The sequence below is a fragment of the Ictalurus punctatus genome, chromosome 27 (assembly GCF_001660625.3).
Source record: "Ictalurus punctatus breed USDA103 chromosome 27, Coco_2.0, whole genome shotgun sequence".
In the NCBI taxonomy this organism is placed as follows: domain Eukaryota; kingdom Metazoa; phylum Chordata; class Actinopteri; order Siluriformes; family Ictaluridae; genus Ictalurus; species Ictalurus punctatus.
In genome coordinates this window covers 10770665-10794568 of record NC_030442.2, presented here as the reverse complement: position 1 = coordinate 10794568, position 23904 = coordinate 10770665, and the positions used below count along the sequence as shown (strand labels likewise).

Here is a 23904-nt window from a genome sequence, read left to right as displayed (position 1 = left end):
TGCATCATTAAGGATTTTATTAAACCAAGTTGAAACTTATCGGGGATTTTGGTGCCATTTGAGGATTTGTTTAATTTGACTTCAGTTACAACAGTGAATTTTAAACCTGGTTTAACAAATCAGTGATTAAAACAAACCTGTGATTAAAATCTTTACCTGTGATTCATTCTGATAGCTCATGATGGATTTGCCAGCGTAGACAAGAACATACCATCAGTGTTACTCCTGAGATTAATCATTATTAATACTTATTTTTCTTCAACATTGACAGAAAATCTTAAATCTATCTTTGCTTTTCTCTCTCTGATGATTGCAGGCATTTCAGAAATTTAAATCACCTCAGATTTGTGCAGGATAAAAATGAAATTTAAATCTGAGTGTAAGGTAATAATACTTAGAGCAATGCAATTTAAGTAAAACTTAAACCAGGATTTAATGGGGATTTTTATATAAAATACTATTTTAGAATAAGATTTACATTTTGGTTCAATTGGATTAATAGGTTAACTTTAATTTACACTGTTAGCATACAAAGGGGATCTTTACGGATTATTTAGTTGAGACATTTGTGTGTTAAAATAACCCAGAAAAGATCAGAAAATAAATCTAAGTTATGAATCTAAATCTAACTGGCAAAGGCCTAGATCTTGATTAGTTTGATTAGGAACTTTTAGGCACACACCATACACACTAAATGGCTGAAGGTCTGTGTACACCTGACCATCACACTCATCCTGTATGTGCTTTTTGAACATCCCATTCCAGATGTAGTCCCCCTTTTGCTGTTATAATAACCTCCGCCATTCTGGGAATTCTAGATTTTAGAATGTATGGACCTCAATTTGTGCACAGGGACATTGTATGTTGAATTATTACAGTTTCCTTTCACTAAAGCCAAGAGAACCAAACTTCTTTCAGCATGACAAATACATTCTATACAAAAGTGTCCTTCCAAGTGTGTGGCAAACGTTTGGGGAAGACAACGGTGTCCACAAACTTTTGGCCATATAGTAAAAAGCTAAAAAGATAACCCTCCAGGTGGTCCTTCCTTTCAGAAAGTATTCAATTAGAGTCCCATTAGGATGTAAAATGGCCAGTTAAGTCCTTAATAAAAATAGATTTAAGCTGTTGTAACAGCAGGTCAATATTTTGTGGAATTAAATGCAATTCGGCAACACAACACAGTCATAGATACTCAGAACTGTTTTTTCACCAAGCATTATATATATATTTTTTATATTCATATATTATTTACCTTGGAAGCTTTTGTTGTGTCCAGTTGGAAACGAGTTTCCCAGCATGACCAAGGAGGGGTCAATTATGATCTCCCGGCTGCGTCCAGGTGACCCTGTGACCTCTCTTCGTCCACCGCCGCCGTCTACACGCAGAGTCATCTCATTATCGTGGCGCTCCAAGTGAACTTCGTGCCACTCGCCGTTATCCAGGCGGTGAGAGAGCATTGTCAGGTTGAAGTCTCCATCTCCAAGGTTGTAAAAGACAGCTAACAAGCCCTGAAATATCTGCGAAATATAAAAAATATGAAATGTTAAACAATTTAAAGCTTTTCTCATAAGCATATCCGCTGTTATATTCAGGGAAAGCAAGAAATAAACAGTTCAGGTCAGAGAGCGTTATACTGATAAGAAGCCTTGGTTGGTGATGAACAGAGAAAGATGTGATGAAAGAGACAGAGGGGAACAGACAGAAGAGATGAAGGAAGAGGCTTAGCACATATTGCACCAGGAAGCCATGGCAGACGTTATAATCAGGCAAAGAAGGGATCTGATAAAGCCCTGCCACACACTGACGGAATTAAACATACCACCCCTTTAATTGGAAACTCTGGGACAAGGGAATTCAATACACTGTCAATTTAGGCTGGTGTTGCCTTCTCAAACTGCAAACCACAATCTCTGCTGGATATTCTACATTTAAGTCCATGTTTGTTTTTAAAAATGAGTATTTATACTATAGCTGGGCTGTGAACATGATAGACATGCTTAAGAGAATCTTGCACTACAACACTGAAAATGAAGCAAATTAAGAACTCTAAAGTACTCCTGCAATTTATAAAATAAAACACTGTTCTTTAAATTCATGTTAACATTTAGTAGAGTAGTCCATGTAATACTCTGCAAATGTATTTATTTTACAGGAAGATTATATGGTACCAAAGGACCTTACCTCACTAACTGCAGTAGGGATGTTATGCTTTGAAATGTGATAGTTTAAAAATATCACAGTTTTAATGAACCATTTAAATACACATAGCCCATGTTGAAAAGGAAAAAACAAAACAAAATATAGAATGGTGAAAAGGAAAAAAAAAATACAAAAATTGTCTTTGCATTTACTTGTATAACAACAACAAAAAGGAAACACACACACACACACACACACACACACACACACACACACACACACACACACACACACACACACACACACACACACACACAAATATACAGACTTACAGATAAGTTGGGAGTATGGTAATACTTTGGTAATAAGGTAAATTAAAGTTTATTTATTGTTTAATCAATAATATCCTAATAATTAAATATACATGTACATGTTTAATATACATGTATATGTAATATACTTATGTTTAATATACTTGTTTTTTTTTCAGTATTAAAACTATCATGAATCCAACTCATCATCAACATTATGGGAACTTTTTCGGTAATATCCTTCTAAATAAAGATTTCAAGTTTCATAAATGCAGCTCATCGAGAACCTGAGAATTTATTCTCAGAATATAGAAACAAATGAATGTTACAGTGGGCACAGGTTCAGCAAAACTGGTCAGTTGAAGATAGACAGCCTGTTCTTTTTACACTTTTCAGCTGCAAAGTTTCAGGGAGCCTGTGCCCATTGTAGCATCAGATTCCTGTGCTTGGCTGAGAGGAGTGGAACCCGATGTGGTCTTATGCTGTTGTAGTTCATCTGTCTAAAGTTTTGGTGCATTGTGCATTCTGAGATGATTTTCTGCTCACCACAGTTGCAAAGACCGGTTGTTTGCATTACTGTAGATTTCCTTTCAGCGCAAAGCAGTCTAATCATTCTCCTTCGACCACTCTCATTAACAAGAACTTTCTTCACACAGAATGGCTGCTCACTTAATTTCTTTTGTTTTTTCCTACCATTCTGTGTACTTTAGAGATTGCTGTGTGTGAAAATTTCAGGAGTTCAGCAGTTTCTGAAACAATCAAACCAGCCTGTCTTAATATTATTAATATTACATTCTCTGTGGGTTAAGAATAAATGACTGAATAAGAAAGAATAAGAATGAACACAATAACGCTGTTCAGAAATAGTATGAATAGTAAGGACATAAAGTTCAGAAATACGGTTCAGAGAATTTCAGATGTGTAATATGCTAACAGGAGAAAAGTAGGTGATAGTGTGCGCATGCATATGAGTGCGCAAGCTCTCCATATGTGCAACTAACCATTCATTTCATTTTCTGAAGCCTTCCACACAAGTCCCAGAGTGCTTAATTTATCCTCCTGCATTAAAAATGCTAGTTCTTTGTTATGATATGAGCACCAGAGCTAAATGAAACAGCCAAGCCAGGAAACATTGAGGTTTTCACAAATTAAAATAAAGCAAACTAATAAGAATTAAACATTTCAATAATAATAATTAAAAATAAATAAATAAATAAAAAATTAATAATAATAATAATAATAATAATAATAATAATAATAATAATAATAATAATAATAATAATAATAATAATAATAATAATAACAATAATAAAAAACATTAACAAGGATGACCTTCATGAAATGTACACATATTCTCACTTTCCTTAACTTGTTTGCACACACAAGCATTTGTCAGCCTTCTGGGCTCTGTTTACATAAAGTGAGGTTTAACGTCAAGGTTTTCTATTATAAATACACAGTATATATAGCCCTTAGCAGGCATACGCTCTCCTTAAGAGTGCACGCTTCAAAGGTCCACAATTTTCCCACCAAGTAAAGATTTAGCAAAGTACTCTTGGTTTCTTGCCTTGGGTGGTTCAGGGCTGATCTCAGACGTTCCCACTGAGACCCAGTATGCCTTTGAACACACCAACAGAATTTCTCTATTACTTCTTTAGCTTCTGTGTACTGAGGAACATAGGTGAATAAACCTTAATGAAACCACTGGGTTGTACATCAGAAGCATGTTGAAATTTGATGCTGTGCATCTTATTTGATATGAAAAAAGAAAAAAAAAAGGTTGCGAACCTCAGAGCCGGACGGGTTTTCAAAATCTTAGATCTGATGAGTTTTGTTTTGCTCTTACGCATCACATTTCCTGCTTGTTATCTGAAAGGACTGAAAGACTATCCAGTAGGCATCATGCATTTTTTTTCTGTCTAATCATGCACCTCAACTGTCACAACCAAACCCCAATTAACAACAACATACAAGACTTTCTTGGGCTTGTATGCACAACCATGTGGCAATTTGTTTCCCAGTCTGGAGGCTGAGTCCAAACTGTTTAATTATACACGCCACTTTCAGAACACAGTAGCCTGTTTTGCTTGTCGCTTCCTCTCATCTTGATGCGGAGATGATAATATAAGGCTACCTTGCTGGAAATACTTGCGGAGCCTCGTTGGTGATAATCCAATAGAAAAAGTGAATGCTAAATAGGCAGCATTGCATCACATAAATTAGCACTGTTGCTGGGGTAATTGACAAGAAAACAGCAGGGGAGAAACCTAGCTCTGCATGGGAGATGAGTGCAGAATCATTTTTTTAGGATCGAAGCTTAATAAAATAGACGGGACGTGGAGCCATGAGGCTTCAAATGAGTCACATTAGCCTGCCACAGGAGAGAATATATGATATCTCACAGATTGCTAGAAAGACTATTACATTATAGATAATTATATTATATTATAATAAATGCTTTAAATAAATAAATGCAGATATATATTAGTCAGAGAGAGAGAGAGAGAGAGAGAGAGAGAGAGAGAGAGCAAGATGAACAAAGCTACACAGATAAAGCACTCATCAGTGATTTAAATGTCTCATCCTCAGGCAGGTGTTGGATAAAACAAAAATCTCACAAATCACACAAGCCTCAGAATAGCATATATTTTAAGTGTCTATCAGGCAAAGGCATATTAATGCCCCTGTGATTACAGACAAACGCACCACTCCAACATTACACCACTGTGGTGACAACGTTTGAAGAAACTAGCAGATGGGCTGTGCTGCAGCACACACAGGGAACTAATAATCTTTAAGTCTCGCCAATTACTGCTACTCAAACACTACATTAACGTTAGCAGCGGGTATTTAAGGAAAAAAGTATGACACACACAACAAAAAAAACAACACCATCTAGCCTTGTACGATACAAGCTGCCTCAATGTCACTCATGCTGCCAATAGAGGGAAAAATAGCAGAGAAACATACACAGAATTGGATAAAATATACATGAGAACAAACTAAAAGAAAGAGGAAAAGAAAACAACAAGCTGTGCACAGCTGGAGACAAGAACAAGTCCCCACCCAATAATAAATATGGTGGACACAATATCAGGGAGACGTGTGTGTATGTGCAAGAGATAAATAGATAGATGAAGATACAGAGGTAGTGTGTGAGGGAAAGGAAGGTATATTGTTCAAAATAAGAGAAAGCACAGGAAACGGTTTCAGAGAGAGAGAGAGAGAGAGAGAGAGAGAGAGAGAGAGAGAGAGAGAGAGAGAGAGAGAGAGAAATGAACAAATAAATGCCTTGTTTCCTACAGTATCTAATAAGCAAAGGTGTTTCCCAAGCAGAATTCCCAAATTCTTTACTCAACTAAAAGTACTCATCGAAATAACTTCTCAAACTAATGCATCTAATGCCAGCAATATTTCATTTCAACATTTTTGAACCCACCAAGCAGGTCAGGGCTTCAGTAAAATGTGCAGGAAAAGACGTCTGCCTCAAACTACACATTGATTTTAGTCACTTATGGTAAATTAGTGCCTCTTTCACCAAGAAACCAAAGAACAATGGAAAATATTCACTAAGACTAATGTCTCTAATAACTAGTAATGTCTCATATGTTATCTAGCATGCTAGAACAGAGCTGGAGAAATGCGATGTGTTCTGGATATTTGTACCAACAAACAAAAAGACAAGATAAACGCTGTGTGCAATACACAAAATGTTTTAAAATTTTACATTTACATAATTATCTAACCATTTATTGAGCGTTGGCGCTGTATTCTTCATGCTTGGGTGGTTTTTGTGATTACAATGCACACTATCCATTGCTGTGTGAATGAAAGTGTTTTCCGTGTACATTTTCAGCCTTCAACTCTCCTTAGCTAATGTTCTTCTTTTCTTATATATTTTTTTGCTTTGTTGTTTATTTATTTGTATATTCTGTTCCAGTTTTTTACAGGCTGGCTGACCCACAGTATTATGGGATATATGCTGTATACTGTATATAGGATAATGAAGCATCCTGTACATTCTGCACGCCTTCAGAATCAGCCAAATGACAGAAGTCAGTGCAAACATTTACTTTGAAAATGACTCAATGCTTTCCTGACTCTGAATAAAACCAAGGCAGCATTTATTTTTTCTTTTTACATTTTGGACACACCCAGAGTGAGGGTAAGTAAGTGTCAGAGAGAAAGAGAGGGAAATAAAGACATAGTGTAGGTTGTGTTTGAAAGACATAGCGACAGAGAGAAAGAGAGAGAGAGAGAGAGATTGATAACCTTTTCCTACTGACAAGATAATGTCAAAACCTTTCTCATTTTTGCACAGCAAAAGAGACAGTTTGTTCCAAAATCTTCATTCCTTTTACCTGAAGGCTTATCTGAAAACATTCTGGGAATTTCTATGTTGGCCATGTTACAGTTTTATATGCTGAAGGCTTATAAAATGACTGTGACCTTTTGTTAAAAAAAAAAAAAAAAAAAAAAAAAGGAAAAAAAAAAAAAGAATTTGTATCACGAGACTCCCATCTCACGATTGAAACTGGAATAGTTAAATATAGAGAGCAAAACAAAAATTCAAGCAGGAGCTGTGAATATATTCCTACCTACCAGTACACAGAAATCAGTTATGATACAAATACAAATACTGTTCATCATACTGTATCTGTTTGTATCACAGAATTTATACTATGTACTGACCTTGGAGGAAATACGTAATATGATAGCATGTAAAACTCTGGCATTACATTTGTTTAGATACATTTTGTTTAGATAATTTTCTTTCAAATAAATGTTCTCATGTGGTGTTCATGTGGAGAACAGGGAAATTTCAGCACAACACCAGTTCAAGGTTGCTAAAAAATCAATCAACTCATTGCGGTTGGCCTAGAATCCTAACATCAGAGAAGCTACCATTCAATTCAGTTCAGTTTGATTTTTATTTGTAATGGTGCTTTCAATAATAAACAACGCAGCTTTAGTAAAATCTGGATTATTAAAATCTGTAATGAACAAGAGATTAAAAGACAGGTAGAACCCACCATTTTCTGGGGTATGACAACCATAATAATCATTTAAAAAAAATAATATCGCACTTTTATTAAATGAATAAATAAATTATTGTACATCACATTTTTTAGCCTTGGACGGTAAAATATTTTCATAAAAAGTCTGAAGTTATTTAATTATACACTTCCAAAGTTGTTTTTCTCATTCCGTGTGCTCTTCTAGGAAACTCCTACATCTGTTTATGTAATATATCATCTCTTAAACCGATAAAGTGGGCCAGGTCTTAGAAAAGATTTACTGGTTCACTGGAATCTGCACTGGCACCATGCAAGGGGCAGAGTGAGGGGGGGAGAGAGAGAGAGAGAGAGAGAGAGAGAGAGAGAGAGAGAGAGAGAGAGAGAGCGTGAGATAGAGAGAGATGCCTCACCTCAAGTCGGATGTATTCATTCTGTGCTGAAGAGAGCAGGCTGAGGATGGAGCTGCTGTGTTTGCGAGTTCGGATCAGAACCTGCACCTGTGTGTGTCTGGCTTGGAGCGGCCCAGAGAGCTGATAATGCACATAGCTCCTACCATCAAAGGAATACTCAGGAAGCTCTGTCATTTACACACACACACACACACACACACACACACACACACACACACACACACACAGACTGTTAATGACTATGCACCTGAGGAGGGTACAGAAATCAGAACCCACAAACGGTGTGTGTTGTTTCCTGACAGGATGTTCCCTGGGTGTTACATAAACACAACCTACTGTACAGTTCATAACACTTCAGAATGCTTCTGATTTCTGTTTCTGCCAAACCAACATTGGCTGCTAACATGTTCTCCTCCTACACATTACTGCCATTGAAAGGCCCTGCTTTCACTCCCTAAGAAAAAAAACAAAAAGCTTTTCATACTTATACTCACACTTCCTCTTTTTTACACCTCCATTCACTAATGTCGCCCGCAGCTGACCTCTAATCATCCCAAACTGATGGATTTTAAGTTGCACTGGTGTAAGTGGATTTTGCTTTGACTTACCCTGTTCACACTGATGCCCGCTGTACCCAGCTATGCACTGGCAGCTAAAGGAACCCCATTCGCCATGGCAACGACCCCTGGTGCCACATGAGGGGAAGCCCATGTTCATGCAACTCCTGTCCGTCATCGAGCAGCCAGGAGAGCTCCCGGAGGAATCAGCTGGAGAACTCAGATCATATACCTGAGGAAAAGGAACGTACATAACTGTGTGTGCGTGTGTGTGTGTGTGTGTGTGTGTGTGTGTGTGTGTGTGTGGGTGTATGTGTGTGTGGGATGGCCAAGAGTATAAACCAAGAGCTTTATCTAAAATAACAGACATTGTACAAAGTGAACGGCTAAGACATTTCAGCATATAGTAAAATACAGTAAACCTTTAAAAAACAGTAAGCCTTTAAACTTGCCACTGATAGCAACTGATAACAAAATGCTTGTTGTAATCACATTTGTGTATGCTAAAGTAATGAGCAGTAACTTTATAACAATTTGCCATGTATACAGTTGTATTTTTCCAGCGACTGTTTTTCTAACTTGCCAACACATCACATTCAGTATAGTAGCATACTAAATAAAATGTTCTGAAGCTGGAAGCATAAAGATTCCAGAAATTCCACCCAGGTTATACACATATCAGCTTCCTCTTGTAGAAATGCACTACAGTTCCTTGGTTTCTGCAAACATTCATTGGTTCCTGAAAACGTTTATCTGGCAAAAAAATAAATAAATAAAATAAAACACATAACATCTGTAATTTCCTCAAAAGGTTTCTGGGTTCTAGTGAAAACAAGCGTGAAGTCCCTAATTTCTGGGTTTTGCAGTTCCTGAAAAATTTCCTCTGGTAAAAACCAACCTAAAATATCCAATTTCCTGAAAAAAGTTTCTAGGTTCCTAAAAAGGTTCCTCTGGTATGTATAAATAAATAAATAAATAAATAAAAATAAAGGCCTAAATCTTTAAAGTCTTCAAAAGGTTTCTGGGTTTGTGAAACAGTTCCTCTGGTAAAAACACATCTAAAGTCCTGAATTTCCTGAAAAGGTTCCTGATTTCCTGAAAAGTTCCTCAGTGTAAAAATACGTCTAATGTCCCTAATTTCCTTGAAATTTTTCTGGATTGTAAAATCATGCCTAAAGTCATTAATTTCCTCAACAGGTTCCTATTGTTCCTGAAAAGGTGCCTCTGGTAAAAGCAAACCTAAAATCTATAATTTCCTCAAAACATGAAAATGAAAAAAATGAAATGGAACCTTAAAAGGTTCCTCTGGTTCCTCTGATCCAAAAAAAACAAAAAACACCACAATAAATGAATTGCAGAGGTGAAGACGTTCCCTAACTGTCCCCCGAGTCCTCACACAATGAGCAACAATAAGAAGTATTTAAAGTGATTTAAGAAGCCAAATGGAACATTAAGTGGAAGAAGGAGTGCCTTTAATTTTGTTTATGAGCTCACCATTATGCAGTGCAAATGACCCCAGTGAGATCAGAGCTCCATACATATAAACAGGCCTGGAATGTACTGTATTCAATAAAAGGACAAAAGAACATTGAGTTCTCTTCAAGTCCACACTGAAGGAGGATCACTTTAGATTTAAGTGCAGTGTTTTTATTAGTGTAACATATTTATATACTATTACTATTGTGCAATTATCTTTACGTGCAATGTGATGGGAAATCCACCAAATGACTGCAGTAGACAGATTAGAAACAGAGATAGGGAGAGGGAAAATGACATGAAATGGAAAATATAAAATGGAAAAGATGAATCAGAATGATTAGCTCAATGAAATGCATTGTCCTGTCTCCTAAACCTCACATTCTTTAACCCGTGTCATGCTTCAGCAAACCCAATGTGATTTTTAAACACTTCTAAAGCTTTTCCAAAACAGCCCTCTGTCTCTCTGTATACTGCTTCATCACAAATAAGTAACAGATGCTAAGAAATGGTGTGTATACCAATAATAACAAGTTAGAGAAAACAGCCTTGTGTTATGTTAGCTAAATTTTATTTAAATAGTTCCCATTATTAACAACAACATGGTTGTTCACACTAAATGATGTGCATAAGTTTTAATCAGTTCAGCCATGACAACTCTTGGAGAGAAATTGTGAGCTTTTATAGATGGGGGAGGAATTTAAATAGGTTTGGTCTGGCGGACTAGATCTGCTATGCTGCTGCTGCTGCTGCTGCTGCTGCTGAGCGAGTACGAATGCTTGCTCTGATAGTCATGGACAGACATAGAAAGGAGTGAAGCATACTGCTGCTGCTGCTGCTGAGCAAGTACGAATAATTGCTCTGATAGTCATGGACAGACATAGAAAGCAGAGAAGCATGCTGCTGCTGCAAAGGGTACGGAAGTAGGAGATCTAGATGGTGGTGCTGGGGAGGAGGAGGGTAGGATACGAAATTTAGTAGCGTGCACAGGCGTTAGGCGGCAAGTTGGCAGGGATTATAAAGAGTTACTTGGGCAGAGAAGCGTGGCTGATAGGCTGTTGGGAGCCAATCAGTGCTCAGACAGAGTTTCATGGCTGAACTGGGCATTTAAAGTGTGCATTCATTTGGACTGTTATTATGCCCTGTGTAATTTGTTTTAATGAAACAAACAATCATTTGATCATAAATGCTTGTAAACCCATAGAAAGATAGATACCCATAATCTGAGGCCCAACAGCTTTTTATTCTAATTCCTACCTTGTAAATCCAATTGGAGCTCGTTTTGCGTTTTCAATTTTTGATCACAAGTAGTGGTGTTTTGCTGGAATTGTTACCTTGCTGTCGACGACGAGGTTGCTGATGCATCCAGTGAAGTGTTTGTGCTGGAGTTGGGGGTAGATGTAGGGCACGTTCTCGTTCACTCCACCTAGCTGTAGCACCTGCATCCCATTCAGATGCCTGTGCACAGATCCAAGCTACTTTTACCTTTGTGCAAGTTAATGAACTGCTCATTCAGTGTACATTAACACTCTTGCAAAAGAGTATTGTGCAGCTTGGATACTACTGAGAGCCAGTTCACATGTACTGATGTACTCCATCAATTGCTCAACCTTTTAACCCTAATCTCTAATGTGATTATCAGAAAATCAATACACTACCACATCAATACTTGACAAGGAAACATTAAATACTTTATTGATTAGCCACATCACACCAGTAATCACTGATACACAGTGATACTTCAGCTGAGGCAAAAGCTAGATCAGTCTGCTTCATGCCCTTGAGTAAAGCACCAGAGTCACGACAACACAGAGATCAAACAAATACAAGTCACTGCCATTTTAAGAAATTGTGGGTGTCTATGAGCTTATGCTTTCAAGAGGTTTTGAAAGCAGTTAGCACTTTCTTCTGAGTGTTCAGCTGCCAGTGATGTGGTCTGGACTACATTTTTAAAAATCAATGAGGGGTTAGCTTAACATGCCTTGGAGGGAGCACTTCCTAGCCTTCACACTCCCTGTTTAGTAGCTGTTGTGTGATTGGGGAGAGCTAGGTAGTGGTGGGAATGACCAAACTGGGAGAAAATATTGTCATTTCTAAACAAACAAACAAACAGAAATCTGCTCCTGTCTTTATTTAAATGTGGCGTCTGTTGGCAATAAGAAAATGAACTTCCGTAAAGCATACACAGAAGTTTAATTTAAAAACTGCTATGAGAGTTTTCCTTTTCAACATCTGTAACATTTAGTCTATCGCAAACCAGGGGTGGTCAGACTAAAGTACTACTGAGTACAGTTTGCCTGATGAAAAAGCCAATGAAAGGGAAAAGACACACACACAGAACAAAGGAATTAGCTCCTCAGAGCAATGAATTTCACCTCATTAAATAGTGATCACACAAACGATGTGCTAACTCTCTTTCTTCTAGGATCTTCATTTTTTATCACCAATCCCACCTACATTAAACAGTACACAGTACAACCCTTTTAAGAATCTTTAAGGACCCCTTTTTGAGAGTATATTTGCTAATACGACTACTGCTGCTGCTACTAGTATTACTAGTACTAGTAGTATTATTACTATCATCACTACTATTACTACTACTACTGCTGCTGCTGCTCCTTCTACTATAAATACTATACTATCACTACTACTACTATCACTACTACTGGTACTACTGCTGCTTCTACCATCACTACTACTACTGCTGCTACTTCTACTATCACTACTACTACTACTTCTACCATCACTACTACTACTATCACTACTATTATGAATTCTACTATCAATACTATACTATCATTACTACTGGTACTACTGCTGCTTCTACTATCACTACTACTACTACTACTACACTATTTCTACTACTACTACTACTACTACACTACTTCTACTACTAGTGAAAATGTAAAGCTTTGTAATAGTTGTGAAAATGTAAACGCAATTAAAAGTTTAACCTGTCCAGGTTTGGTGTGACTCCCAACACCTCACAGGAAGTGTGGTCCTCTGTGGTCAGCCAGCTGCCTACACCCTCCATCTCCATAACTGTGGCTCCAGCACAGCGGTCTAATGTGAAGCGTACATCCTGAAAGAGACAGAACAGCCATACACACACACACACACACACACACACACACACACACACACACACACACACACACAGAGACACACGCACACACACACACACACACACAGACATATACGTTGAATCACAGAAGCCAGCTGAAGCTTAAGTGTAAAGTTTCAATTTCCACTTCACCATGGGCTCTTTCTCTTTCCATCAGGCTGCTCTTCAGTGAAGACTTTACACTACAGACTCATGACTATAACTACAGGTTATACACACTCAAACTGACACGGAATCTATACCAGGCTTCTCTTCATTCTCACCTCATGTACAGCTTTAAAAATGCAATTAGACATGTTAAGCAATTCACATTTACACTTGCAAATACAATACCTGTCAAGTTCTATCAGCTACAATACAATTAAACTAAATGCATGTCAAATAGATATGAGCAGTGAACTGCAATATTCTCAAACAGCCAGTGGCATGCTCACACAGTGTTTTTGATATAAACTGAGCACTATAAATTCGAATTTGGAACTGACCCTGGGGCGCTTCTCTTTCATATTGAAATATTACTGAATGGAGAAGGATACATTGGAAAAAGGTTCATTCAGACTTTGCCATCTCCATCCACAGGTGTTATACATTATATACACTGATCAAACATAACATTAAAACTACTGACAGGTGAAGCGAATAACATTGATTATCACATTACAGTGGCACCTGTCAAGGATTTGGATATATTAGGCAGCAAGTGAACAGCCAGTTCTCGAAGTTGATGTGTTGGAAGCAGGAAAAATAGGCACGGGTAAGGACCTGACCAACTTTGACAAGGGCCAAATTGTGATGGCAAGACGACTGGGTCAGATTATCTTCAAAATGGCAGGACTTGTGGGGGTGTTCCCGGTATGCAGTGGTTAGTACCCACCAAAAGTGGTCCAAGGAAGGACACCTAGTGAACCGACGATAGGGTCATGGGCACCCAAGGCTCACTGATGTACAGCAAAGGCTAGACCGTCTTGTCCGACCCCAGAGAAGAGCTACTGTAGCCGAAATTGCTGAAAAAGTTCATGCTGGCTATGACAGAAAGTTGTCAGAACACAGAGCATCGCAGCTTGCTGCGTATGGGACTGTGTAGCTGCAGACTGGTCAGAGTGCCCATGCTGATCCATGTCCACCACCAAAAGCAACCACAATAGGCACGTGAGTATCAGAACTGGACCATGGAGCAACGGAAGAATTTGGCCTGGTCTGATACATCTTCTCACTATTACATCACCTGGATGGCTGAGTGTGTGTGCTACCTGGGCACGAGATGGTACCAGGAAGGTGATAATGGGAAGAAGGCAAGCCGACAGAGGCAGTATTGCTCTGGGCAATGTTCTGATGGGAAACCATGGTTTGAAACAATGTTTAGGTAGGTGGTATGAGTCAAAGTAACATTCACATCAATGCCAAGACCCAAGTACACACCTTCATGGCAATTGTATTCCATAATGGTAGTGGCCATGGTAGCAGAATAATGCACCCTGACACACTGCAAAAATTGTTCAGAAAGGGTTTAAGGAACATAAAGAGCTCAAGGGGTTAACTTGACATCCAAATTACCATAGATCTCAATCCGATCAAGCATCTGTGTGATGTCCTGGACAAAAGTCTGAACCATGGAGGCCCTACCTTGCAACTTACAAGATCTGCTGCTAAGATCTTAGTGCCAGATATCTCAGCACACCTTCAGCAGCCTTGACCGGTTAGAGCTGTTTTGGTAAAAAAAGGAGGACCTACACAATATTAGGCAGGTGGTTTTAATGTTATGGCTGATCAGTGTCTCCTTTAGTCACCATCTCAATCTCTCTGTCACTGTTCCTGAGAATAAAATTCATGCATACAGAGTACAATATACACATATTAGCAAAAGAGTGCTGTGCTGGAATGGAACAAAAGGGAGGAGTAAAAAGTTCAGACTAGGTAAAGCATGAAAGTCCCCTTGGGACGCAGGGCTTGGTAGAGGTCCTGATGCCACCTACACATGCCCACCTTGCTATTGCTCCTCACATCCAGTCTGTGCCACCGTCTGTCCGCCACATTCACGTTGCCCGGCAACTGCAGGACTAGAGTGCCCGAGCCGTGGTTTATCTTCAGGGTGGGAGTACCGTCGATCAGCTCTGAGAGAGACACAGAGGAAGACAGAAATAGAGAGGAAGAAAAAAAAATTGTGTTGACCATTACATTAAGGTTCCATTAACTAAAATTATTTACTGCATTAGTTAACATTAACAATACACAAACATCAGAATTGATCAACTATAAATAATGGTAAAACAACAACAACAGTAATAGTAAGAAATAAAACATGATGAGGCATTCTGCTTTAAGAACATATTCAACGCTAGGCTGGAGTGACGCCAATACCACCACACAATTGATTAAGTGTTTTATTATTATCTCTCTCTCTCTGTCTCTCTCTCTCTCTCTCTCTCTCTCTCTCTCTCTCTATATATATATATATATATATATATATATATATATATATATATATATATATATATATATATATATATATATACACATTCTACAGCAACTTACCAGCACTCCAGCACTAGAATCTTGTGGAAAGTCCACAAAACAAGCTTGTTCCTATTATCATTGATGTTATAACAAACAGAAACATTAACCCCTCACAAGCCTGTCTTTTTCTCTCTCTTGAACATAATAAGACAAAAAAATGCAACCTGTCATGTTACTAAGAAACTGCAAAGCCCTCTTTCCTGAAGACTTTGCTTTGTTGGAAAACAGAATGTATTATAATGAATTCAACAGCACTGTGTTATAAACTAAGTTTATGCATATTAAATCATGTTTGTTTATATGTTATTTAAATACACCTGCATTCAGTAATGATTATTCAATCCTTGACTATGAATAAGTGGACAGAAAATTAGCAAAAATTAAAGTAAACAATTTTCTTAAATGTTCTTAAACTTAATGAACTCTGGTCTCCATGTGTAAATAATAAAATGTGCTATTAAATCACGAACATGTTAATTAAGTTGTTTTTATTTTTGGTGTTCATTGTGTTCATAATTTTACTCATTGACAGTGTTATTGCAGGTGTTGATTAACTGACCTTTTGGTTTAACATTTTAAAAACTGCATAAAACTGAAACCACTTAAACTATTATATTAGCAAAAACTAAATGAATACATTTAAAAATATACATCAGTTAGTATGTTTCTTGATCGACTTTCTAAAAGTTTCTAAACTATATCTTAGATTTACTCACTGAAAACAAGACTGGAGCCAATAATCCCCCAAAACTTCAGGTACTCATTGGCAACAAAAGACCTATAACCTAGCACCAAACATGACACATTCATTTCTCTAATTATTCATGGTTCCAGATATAGGGGTTATATTCAAAATAATAATAATAAAAATAAACAAAAATAAATAAATTATCCATGCAAATATGGTATGTTTCATCCAGTATAGCAGATGGTATACATTTACATTTACATTTATTCATTTAGCAAATGCTTTTATTCAAAGCGTCTTACAAGTGAGGAAATATAAGCAAAGCGATATGTCAAGTGGAGAACAATAGAAGTAGTGCTACCATACAAGATTCATAATTAAGTTCTAGAGAATCAGAGTGAGTAGAGGTGAAAGAGCCAGGGTAATTTATTTTTATTGTTATGTATTTTTAATAATGTGGGAGTTTGAAGGTTAGGGGTTAGTTAAGTGATCATGGAAGAGGTGGGCCTTTAGTTGTTTTTTGAAAATAGTGACAGATTCTGCTGTCCGGATTGCGGTTGGAAGTTCGTTCCACCACTGAGGGACAGTGAGTTTGAAGGTTCTGGACCTTGAGCCACGCTGAGCAGGCACTACTAAGCGTCGGTTTTTAACCAATTGCAGATTGCATGAGGGAACGTGAACCTTACGGAGAGTGTTGAGGTTGGGGAGGGGGGGTGGGGGGGTGGGGGTGGGGGGTTGCTGTTCCAGACAAAGTCTTGAATTTGATACATGCACCTACAGGAAGCCAGTGGAAGGAGATGAAGAGGGGTGTGACATGGGTCCTTTTGGGCTGGTTGAAAACAAGCGTGCTGCTGCATACTGAATTATCTGAAGGGGTTTGATGGAGCTGGCTGGGAGACAAAGGAGTATTGCATTGCAGTAGTCCAGTTTTGGAGATAACAAAAGCCTGGACTAGTAGCTGTGTAGCTTGTTCGGTGAGATAGGGTCTGATTTTCTTGGTGTTGTACAGAATGAACCTACAGGACCGTGCAGTTGTAGAAATATGGTATAAATACATACCACTTCATAGTGATAGCTTTACTTTACATCTAGTATTTTCAAGAACAGGAATACAACAAGTGCATGACTGTTCATTCACTTACAGATTGTGGTGTATATTGCCTAACCATTAAATAATACTTAATAACTTGCTTCTCTTTACAAGCTTTTGTGAGTTAGACCCATATATAATAATGTAATGGCACAGAGGCAGCAAACCCTGCATGAGCTGCTGTAATTATAGAACAAAAACAAAAATATTAAGAAAAGTTTGCCTTTATCTGAGCTAGTCATTGGCAAATTAAAAATTAATGAGGCAACAGAAACTCCCCTAGGCTTTGAACAGTTAGACAGGCATTCTGGGTGAACATGTAGTGATTCTGCATTAATCAGTTTGGCCTTGACAGCTAGCTGCCCTTGTAAAGATACCTACATGTAAAGCTGTTTTTTTTCTTTTCTTTTTTTTTTCCCAACGTGATCTCTGCCATCTTTTCCTTTCACAATTCATTCTGCCTTTCTTTGTTAACAGTCACTTTTTAATGATGAAAACATTCTTTGGGCATAATTGGCTCAATGTATGCACTCACTTCAAGATCACAAAGGTCAGCCAAACCACGATTAAAGCCAACAGTACAAGTGACTTACATGTTTATTAACTCATCCAATTACTATATTATAGAGAAATCAGCCCAGGTAATTTCCATCCAGCTAAAAGCAACGCATCAGTTTCAAGGCTATTTGAGTGTTTGAACTGGTGCTGTATTCACGGTTATGTGAAGTACTTAGTGGTTTTCTGTATGTTAGAATTACCTCAAGGCACTGATAGTCAGCATGCAACTCTGTAAAACGTAGGAATTATATAAAATGATACAGCTAACATAAATAGTGATAATTATAAACATACAGTTGTAAACATACAGCTTTTTTTGTGATTTAAAAAAATAAATAAATTATGTCAGATCATTTTCAACCTTCAGTGTGATATAGCAACTAGTAAATAATAACCTGGTTGAACAATTGTTCCACACCCTTATAATGGAGCATGCGACTGTGCTCAGAATGGTGCAATCACATTCAAACTCATGTTCAAAAGTAAGCTTATGCCTGTCATCAGGGCCGGACTGGGGCACAGTTTCATGCCGAGAAATCCTACACGCATCCAGGCCATCCTATGCACCAAAATCAAATTTAGAAACCACGGACAACTCTATTTTTCCCCCCTAAATTAAATTTATTACACAGTATGACCATCACATAAAAACAACCAACCTAGAGGTAAAGCAGTTCTAATATTAGATTACATGGGTCTGCACAGATCGTTATACCAAGCATTTATGCTAGAAGTCCAAAGCTGCTATTACCTCTCTACTTCTCACTCATAAATGTACATCAACTGCAGAAGAGAGGTTAAACAAAAATGTTAGTTTAGAAGGTCAGTCGGTTGCGTAAGACTTTGCTGCTCTCAGCAACTTCATCAATAATGTTGTCAATGTCAATTTCACCAAGTATCTCCCTCTCTGTTGACATTAACATGAAAGACTCATCGTGTTCCTGATTAATACAGGTCCTAAGCCTGTTCTTCATAAGTTTCAATGTGGAGAAGCTTCTTTAACAGGCTACTTGGGTCACAGACAATGTCAATAAAAATTTGTAGCCCAGTCCAATGACATGATAGGCATCAGTGAGAAGGTTGTATTTAGACAGAAGGATATGGCAACATATTGCACAGTTTTTGCAAGTTGAACAAACTTGCAAACTTCAAGCTTCAAGCCCTCATCAGCAACTGAAACGTTGGCATCTTCTCTTGAGAGCTCCTACACTGTCTTTACACTATAGCTTTCCAAAGTTGACATCTTCAGCCTTTCCGAGTGTGTTGCCAAGTTTGTCAGCTCCGCCTGCAATGTCTCCACTGTGGCAAGATCATCAAATGGTCTGCACTTATATAGTGCTTTTATCCAAAGCACTTTACACTGTGTCTCATTCACCCATTCACACACACCCTCACACACCAATAGTAGCAGAACTGCCATGCAAGGCACTAACTTGCCATTGGGAGCAACTTGGGACTCAGTGTCTTGCCCAAGGCCACTTCGGCATGTGGGCCGGGAATCAAACTGCCAACCCCACGATTAGTGGACAACCCACTCTACCGCCTGAGCCACAGCCGCCCAAGTTCCAATAGAGCTGAATTTGGGAGCCCATTTTGTTGTATTTCAGCAATTTTTTTAGGATCCATGCAGACAAAATCTGAACACAGAGCTGCACTTGCTGTGTATTGGTGGTAGATGCTATCTTATGCTATGCTACAGTGTCCATGATGATGTTGTGGACTTTGATTCTGTATTCTTTCAAAGACTCTGAAAGGGGCTCATTCTCTACCATCTTGCCTGGCATGACTTTATTTTTTCTTCGCATTTTTTTCTGGGACGGCAGTTTGAACTTTACAGTCATCATCATCTTGCTCCTGTAGATTGCTGTTTACTCACAGTACAAATGTATCTGCTGCTTTTTTAACACCTTCAAAAATCCCGGCTGAATCTTTTCAAGTTCTCTTCAGTCCCCATAACCATGCGTTGAGCAGTTAGCAAGTGCATGCCACTTGTCTGAAGGTACATTGACAGTGGTGTAATTTGAGCAAATATTCGAAGGAAAATCTGTGCTGTGAGTATGGTTTCATAGCTGAGTAATGCCTCAATGTAACCTCTGGCTTTCAATCTCACAGTCAGCTGTATTGTCTTTCTGCATCTTCGCCAGGGTGGTAATAAGTTCAATGAAAAGTGCTACCTCAGGTTTTCCAAAATATCCAAAACTTTGCATAGTGCTTGGTCTTTGGACCACCACCTTGTTTCTCCTATTAGAGCAATAATGGAGAAAAGTGATGCATTGACACTAATTCCAGCTGTATCTGCCAACACAAAATTAAGAATATACACATAACACCAAACATGGACTTCTGCTGGTGAATCTTGTGTGAGAAGTGCAGAAAATCCCTTGTACTGCCCTTGCATGTTTTCAGCCCCATCTGATCAGTTGCCAATGCATTTCTTGATGTCAATGCCATTTTTTTCCAAAACGTTCTTCAGCAAAACAATACGATTTTCTCCAGTAGAGGACTCACACTCGACAACTGCTAATAGTTTCTCATTGATGACATCTGTCATATATCTTAGTACAATGACACATTGAGTCTTAGATGTTATATCTTCTGTTGTATCCATTTGTTTACTGTCATCTTGGCACCTTTATGTCCAGTTTCATGCAGCTTTTAACTCTTTTCAATGCATTCATTGACATGTCCTGCCATGATCTAAAGTAAATTCTTCTATGGAATAAGCACACTTGTGCTTATCATCACGATAACTAAGGCCACGCTTACTAATGACCTTGATGACATTAATCATACGTTCCATGACCTGTAGCTTCTTCCTTATTTGATCTCGATGTGCTGATATCTGCCTTTCTGTCAGTAGATTACCTATATCGCCCTTGTTTGCCCTCAGAAAATGGGCCTCTGCACTCTCTCAGTGGATTTTGCTCCCTTCATGCTCAGTAAAGCATGTTCTTTGATGAACATGCTTCCATGCGCTCATTCCATCTTTGATGAATGAACTATCACTGGCTGAGGGTTTGGCAAATGCCATATAAATGGAACAGTATAAAGAGTTTGACTCTTCACAGTATGTCAACAACTTCCTGTTTATTTTGTCTTTGCTGTAGAATATGTTAGGAATGGCTTGTTTTGGGCTTTGCAGTGAATGGTAGCAAAAATAAATAGGTCTAAATCCTTATGCTGGGGTCGTGAAAAATAATGAAAGGCTTTCTCTTGAACGGTACCACCAGCAGGATCATCAGCCTCATACATTGAGTAAAGTAGAGTACTAGTGTTATTGGAAATTTAAACTGAAACATTATAAATGTATGTATGCATGTATGTATGTATGTATGTATGCGTGCATTTTTCTTGTACCTGTCACTTCTTCGCCTGTGACTTAACCTGTCACTTACAAACAGATCTGTCTCCACCTTGGTGCAAAACAACCACCTCATTGTAATTTGTTTGCACAGAATCTACATTTATTTTAGTTCAAATCAAGGTATTATATTAGGACAATATATTATTGTTTTTATCTTCAAATAACTTAAATACCCAAAATTTAGCAACACTATATTTCATCCAATATGTTGATTTTTTTTTTCTTTTTCTATCTGTCATCTCACTCCCTGGCTGAAGCTGATGTGTGATCATCACTGCACCAGCGCTAATGCTAGGTTGACTGTCTCCACCTTCATTTGAAAAAAATAAAAAGGAAAAAAGCTTTTAAACCACCCAAATGGGCAGATATAATTTTCTAAATTGTCTAAACATCAAAATTAGTACAATAATAAACTACATTATGACAATATCTTTTTAGAAAAATGTTATTGCATTTTTATGACTAATTTTTGTTGATGTCTGCATTATCGCTCCTGTCTCCCTGCTCCCTACCTACTTAAATGAATGTGAATATTTGTCTGCTAAATTACTCATGTAACTTTACAATAAATAATAATCATTAATATTAATATTAACTTTACAATAAATAATAATAATTAATGTTAATATTAACTTTACAGTAAATAATATTAACTCCTTTAGCATACAGTATTATGAGTGACGATAGTAATAGGGGCACTGCTAACATTTTCTAGCAGTTCGATACTTAGCTAAGTTAACGAAGAAGAAAGTACAGTGTTAATAGACGAAACTGACCTGCACTTGAAGCCCAGAACAGGTCAGTAATTTTGTAATATTTCTCTGCTTCTTCTTGAAGTGTTTTCTTTTTCCGTGCACTTTCGCACTCTGCTCCACCTGGCCGCTTTTTCTCCATCATCGAGTGTTCGCAATTTGTTTAACCATTTGGCAGAGGCGTAAGTCGAATCGTAGCGTTGCCAGTCAAGTCTAACAGATTCATGATTTTATTTATTTATTTATTTATTTATTTATTTATTTATTTATTTTTAATGAATGCTGAATTAGAAAATTATCACTTTGGTACAATTGGCATGCAACAATATAAAATAATATCCAAATCAGTCGCCAGGCCACTGGGAATTCTCCCGGTGCTCAGTTCGGGCCTGCCTGACATAAATGAATTGATTCTGATTAAACAAAAAAAGAAAACACAACAAATATCCAAGGGCACCTAAATCACCCCAAACCATGTCGCAAAATGTGGTATGGTCTTCTGATGAGACCAAAGTAGAACTAGCCAGAGCCCAGATTTACTATATGACCCATCGAAAACCTGTGAAATAACTGAAAGAGGGCTGTACACAGGTGATGATAAGTCTGGAGCATTTTTTTCCAGGAAGAATGAAATAAAATTGCCAGATCAATATGTACTTGGTAGATTCTTACCTAAAAAGTCAGAGTGCTGCCTTATAAAAGGCGCTTTAATAAAGTATTTGTTAAGGGGTGTGCAACCAGGTTATTGTAAGATTGCTTTACTTTTTTTTTCCCCCTAAAGTGTTTCTATGTCCTTCACTTGAATTTTGTTGGTTGCTGTATCACATTAAAGGTGGAAAAATATCTGACATGATTTATCTTGCTTTCATTTTTTGCATCTGCAGTTTTAGCAGGAATGTGTGGAATTGTTAAATCCAGTGTACACATGCTGTGACCAATCAGCCTACAACGTACATCTTTGGGCTGGGAGAGGAAGCAACAGTACCCAGAGAAAACCCCCAAAGGATGGAAAGAACATGCAAACTGGTGGGATTTGAACTCCCAGCCCCAGAGGTTCGAGGCAAATTTGCTAACCACTAAGTCATTGTATCCCATCATAAATCTTATCCTCTTCAAATTCATCTTCCTCTTTCCATCATGTCATTTCTGTAAAGGTCCCAGGGTGAAGGCAAGCATTTATTTTATATATATATATATATATATATATATAGCATTAATGCATCATACAAACAGCACATTTATTCTGATTACTGGCATAAAATAATAAAATAATCAGTAGTAGACTAGTGCCTCTTTTATAAATGCTTTCTTGTGGTGGATTTGAGAGGTAACAGCTCAGATTTAATCAGCTATTTAATGTTTTGGATTCCTTTTCATTCATTTACCAACAGTTTTCATGTCAATGTGTAACTTGATTTAAAATGTCTTCCCCTTCATCTGTTAAATCAAATTCTGTGTCTCAAGCTTGATGATATGATCTGAGGACATATGGCTGACTGATTTTTAATTTCGAGTAGTATTTCATTACTTGTGCGGGTGATGGAAAAGCAACCAGGTTCTGGCTAGCTCTGGGTTTTAGGTTTTGTTGCAGCCATGCAATTCTGTTTGGAAGAGAAGACTTACAGACTGAGGCTGAGACTAAGTTTGAGCAGGCTGAAATTCCTGTGAGGAAAGACACTGTCAGCTTGGTTTGCTAGTTCGTTGTATAAAGTTTACTCTGGGCTTTGTGAATGAAATATGAGAAGCGGGAACTGGCCTCAGGTTATCTTTTGAGGTTAAGTGATGTTTGATGTTTTGTCTCAGTTCATTTTGTTTAGTTTATTTCTTAGTTTTAGATCCTTTAAAGGTCTGAGTGAGTGCACTGGATCAGTCATGCTGAAATCCCTGTGGGGGAGCCTGG

At 37.8% G+C, this 23904-nt stretch overlaps 1 protein-coding gene across 1 annotated transcript in view; it reads right to left on the bottom strand.

The window, feature by feature from the left end:
• si:ch211-186j3.6 (neural-cadherin) overlaps positions 1-23904 on the bottom strand; it is a 265014-nt gene that overhangs the window by 27487 nt on the left and 213623 nt on the right. The window contains exons 24-29 of the mRNA XM_017458309.3: positions 15022-15149; positions 12869-12996; positions 11249-11372; positions 8490-8670; positions 7882-8048; positions 1256-1520 (exon numbers count right to left, since the gene is read on the bottom strand). Of these exons, the coding sequence (XP_017313798.1) occupies positions 1256-1520; positions 7882-8048; positions 8490-8670; positions 11249-11372; positions 12869-12996; positions 15022-15149 (993 nt within the window). The remainder of the gene's footprint in view (positions 1-1255; positions 1521-7881; positions 8049-8489; positions 8671-11248; positions 11373-12868; positions 12997-15021; positions 15150-23904) is intronic.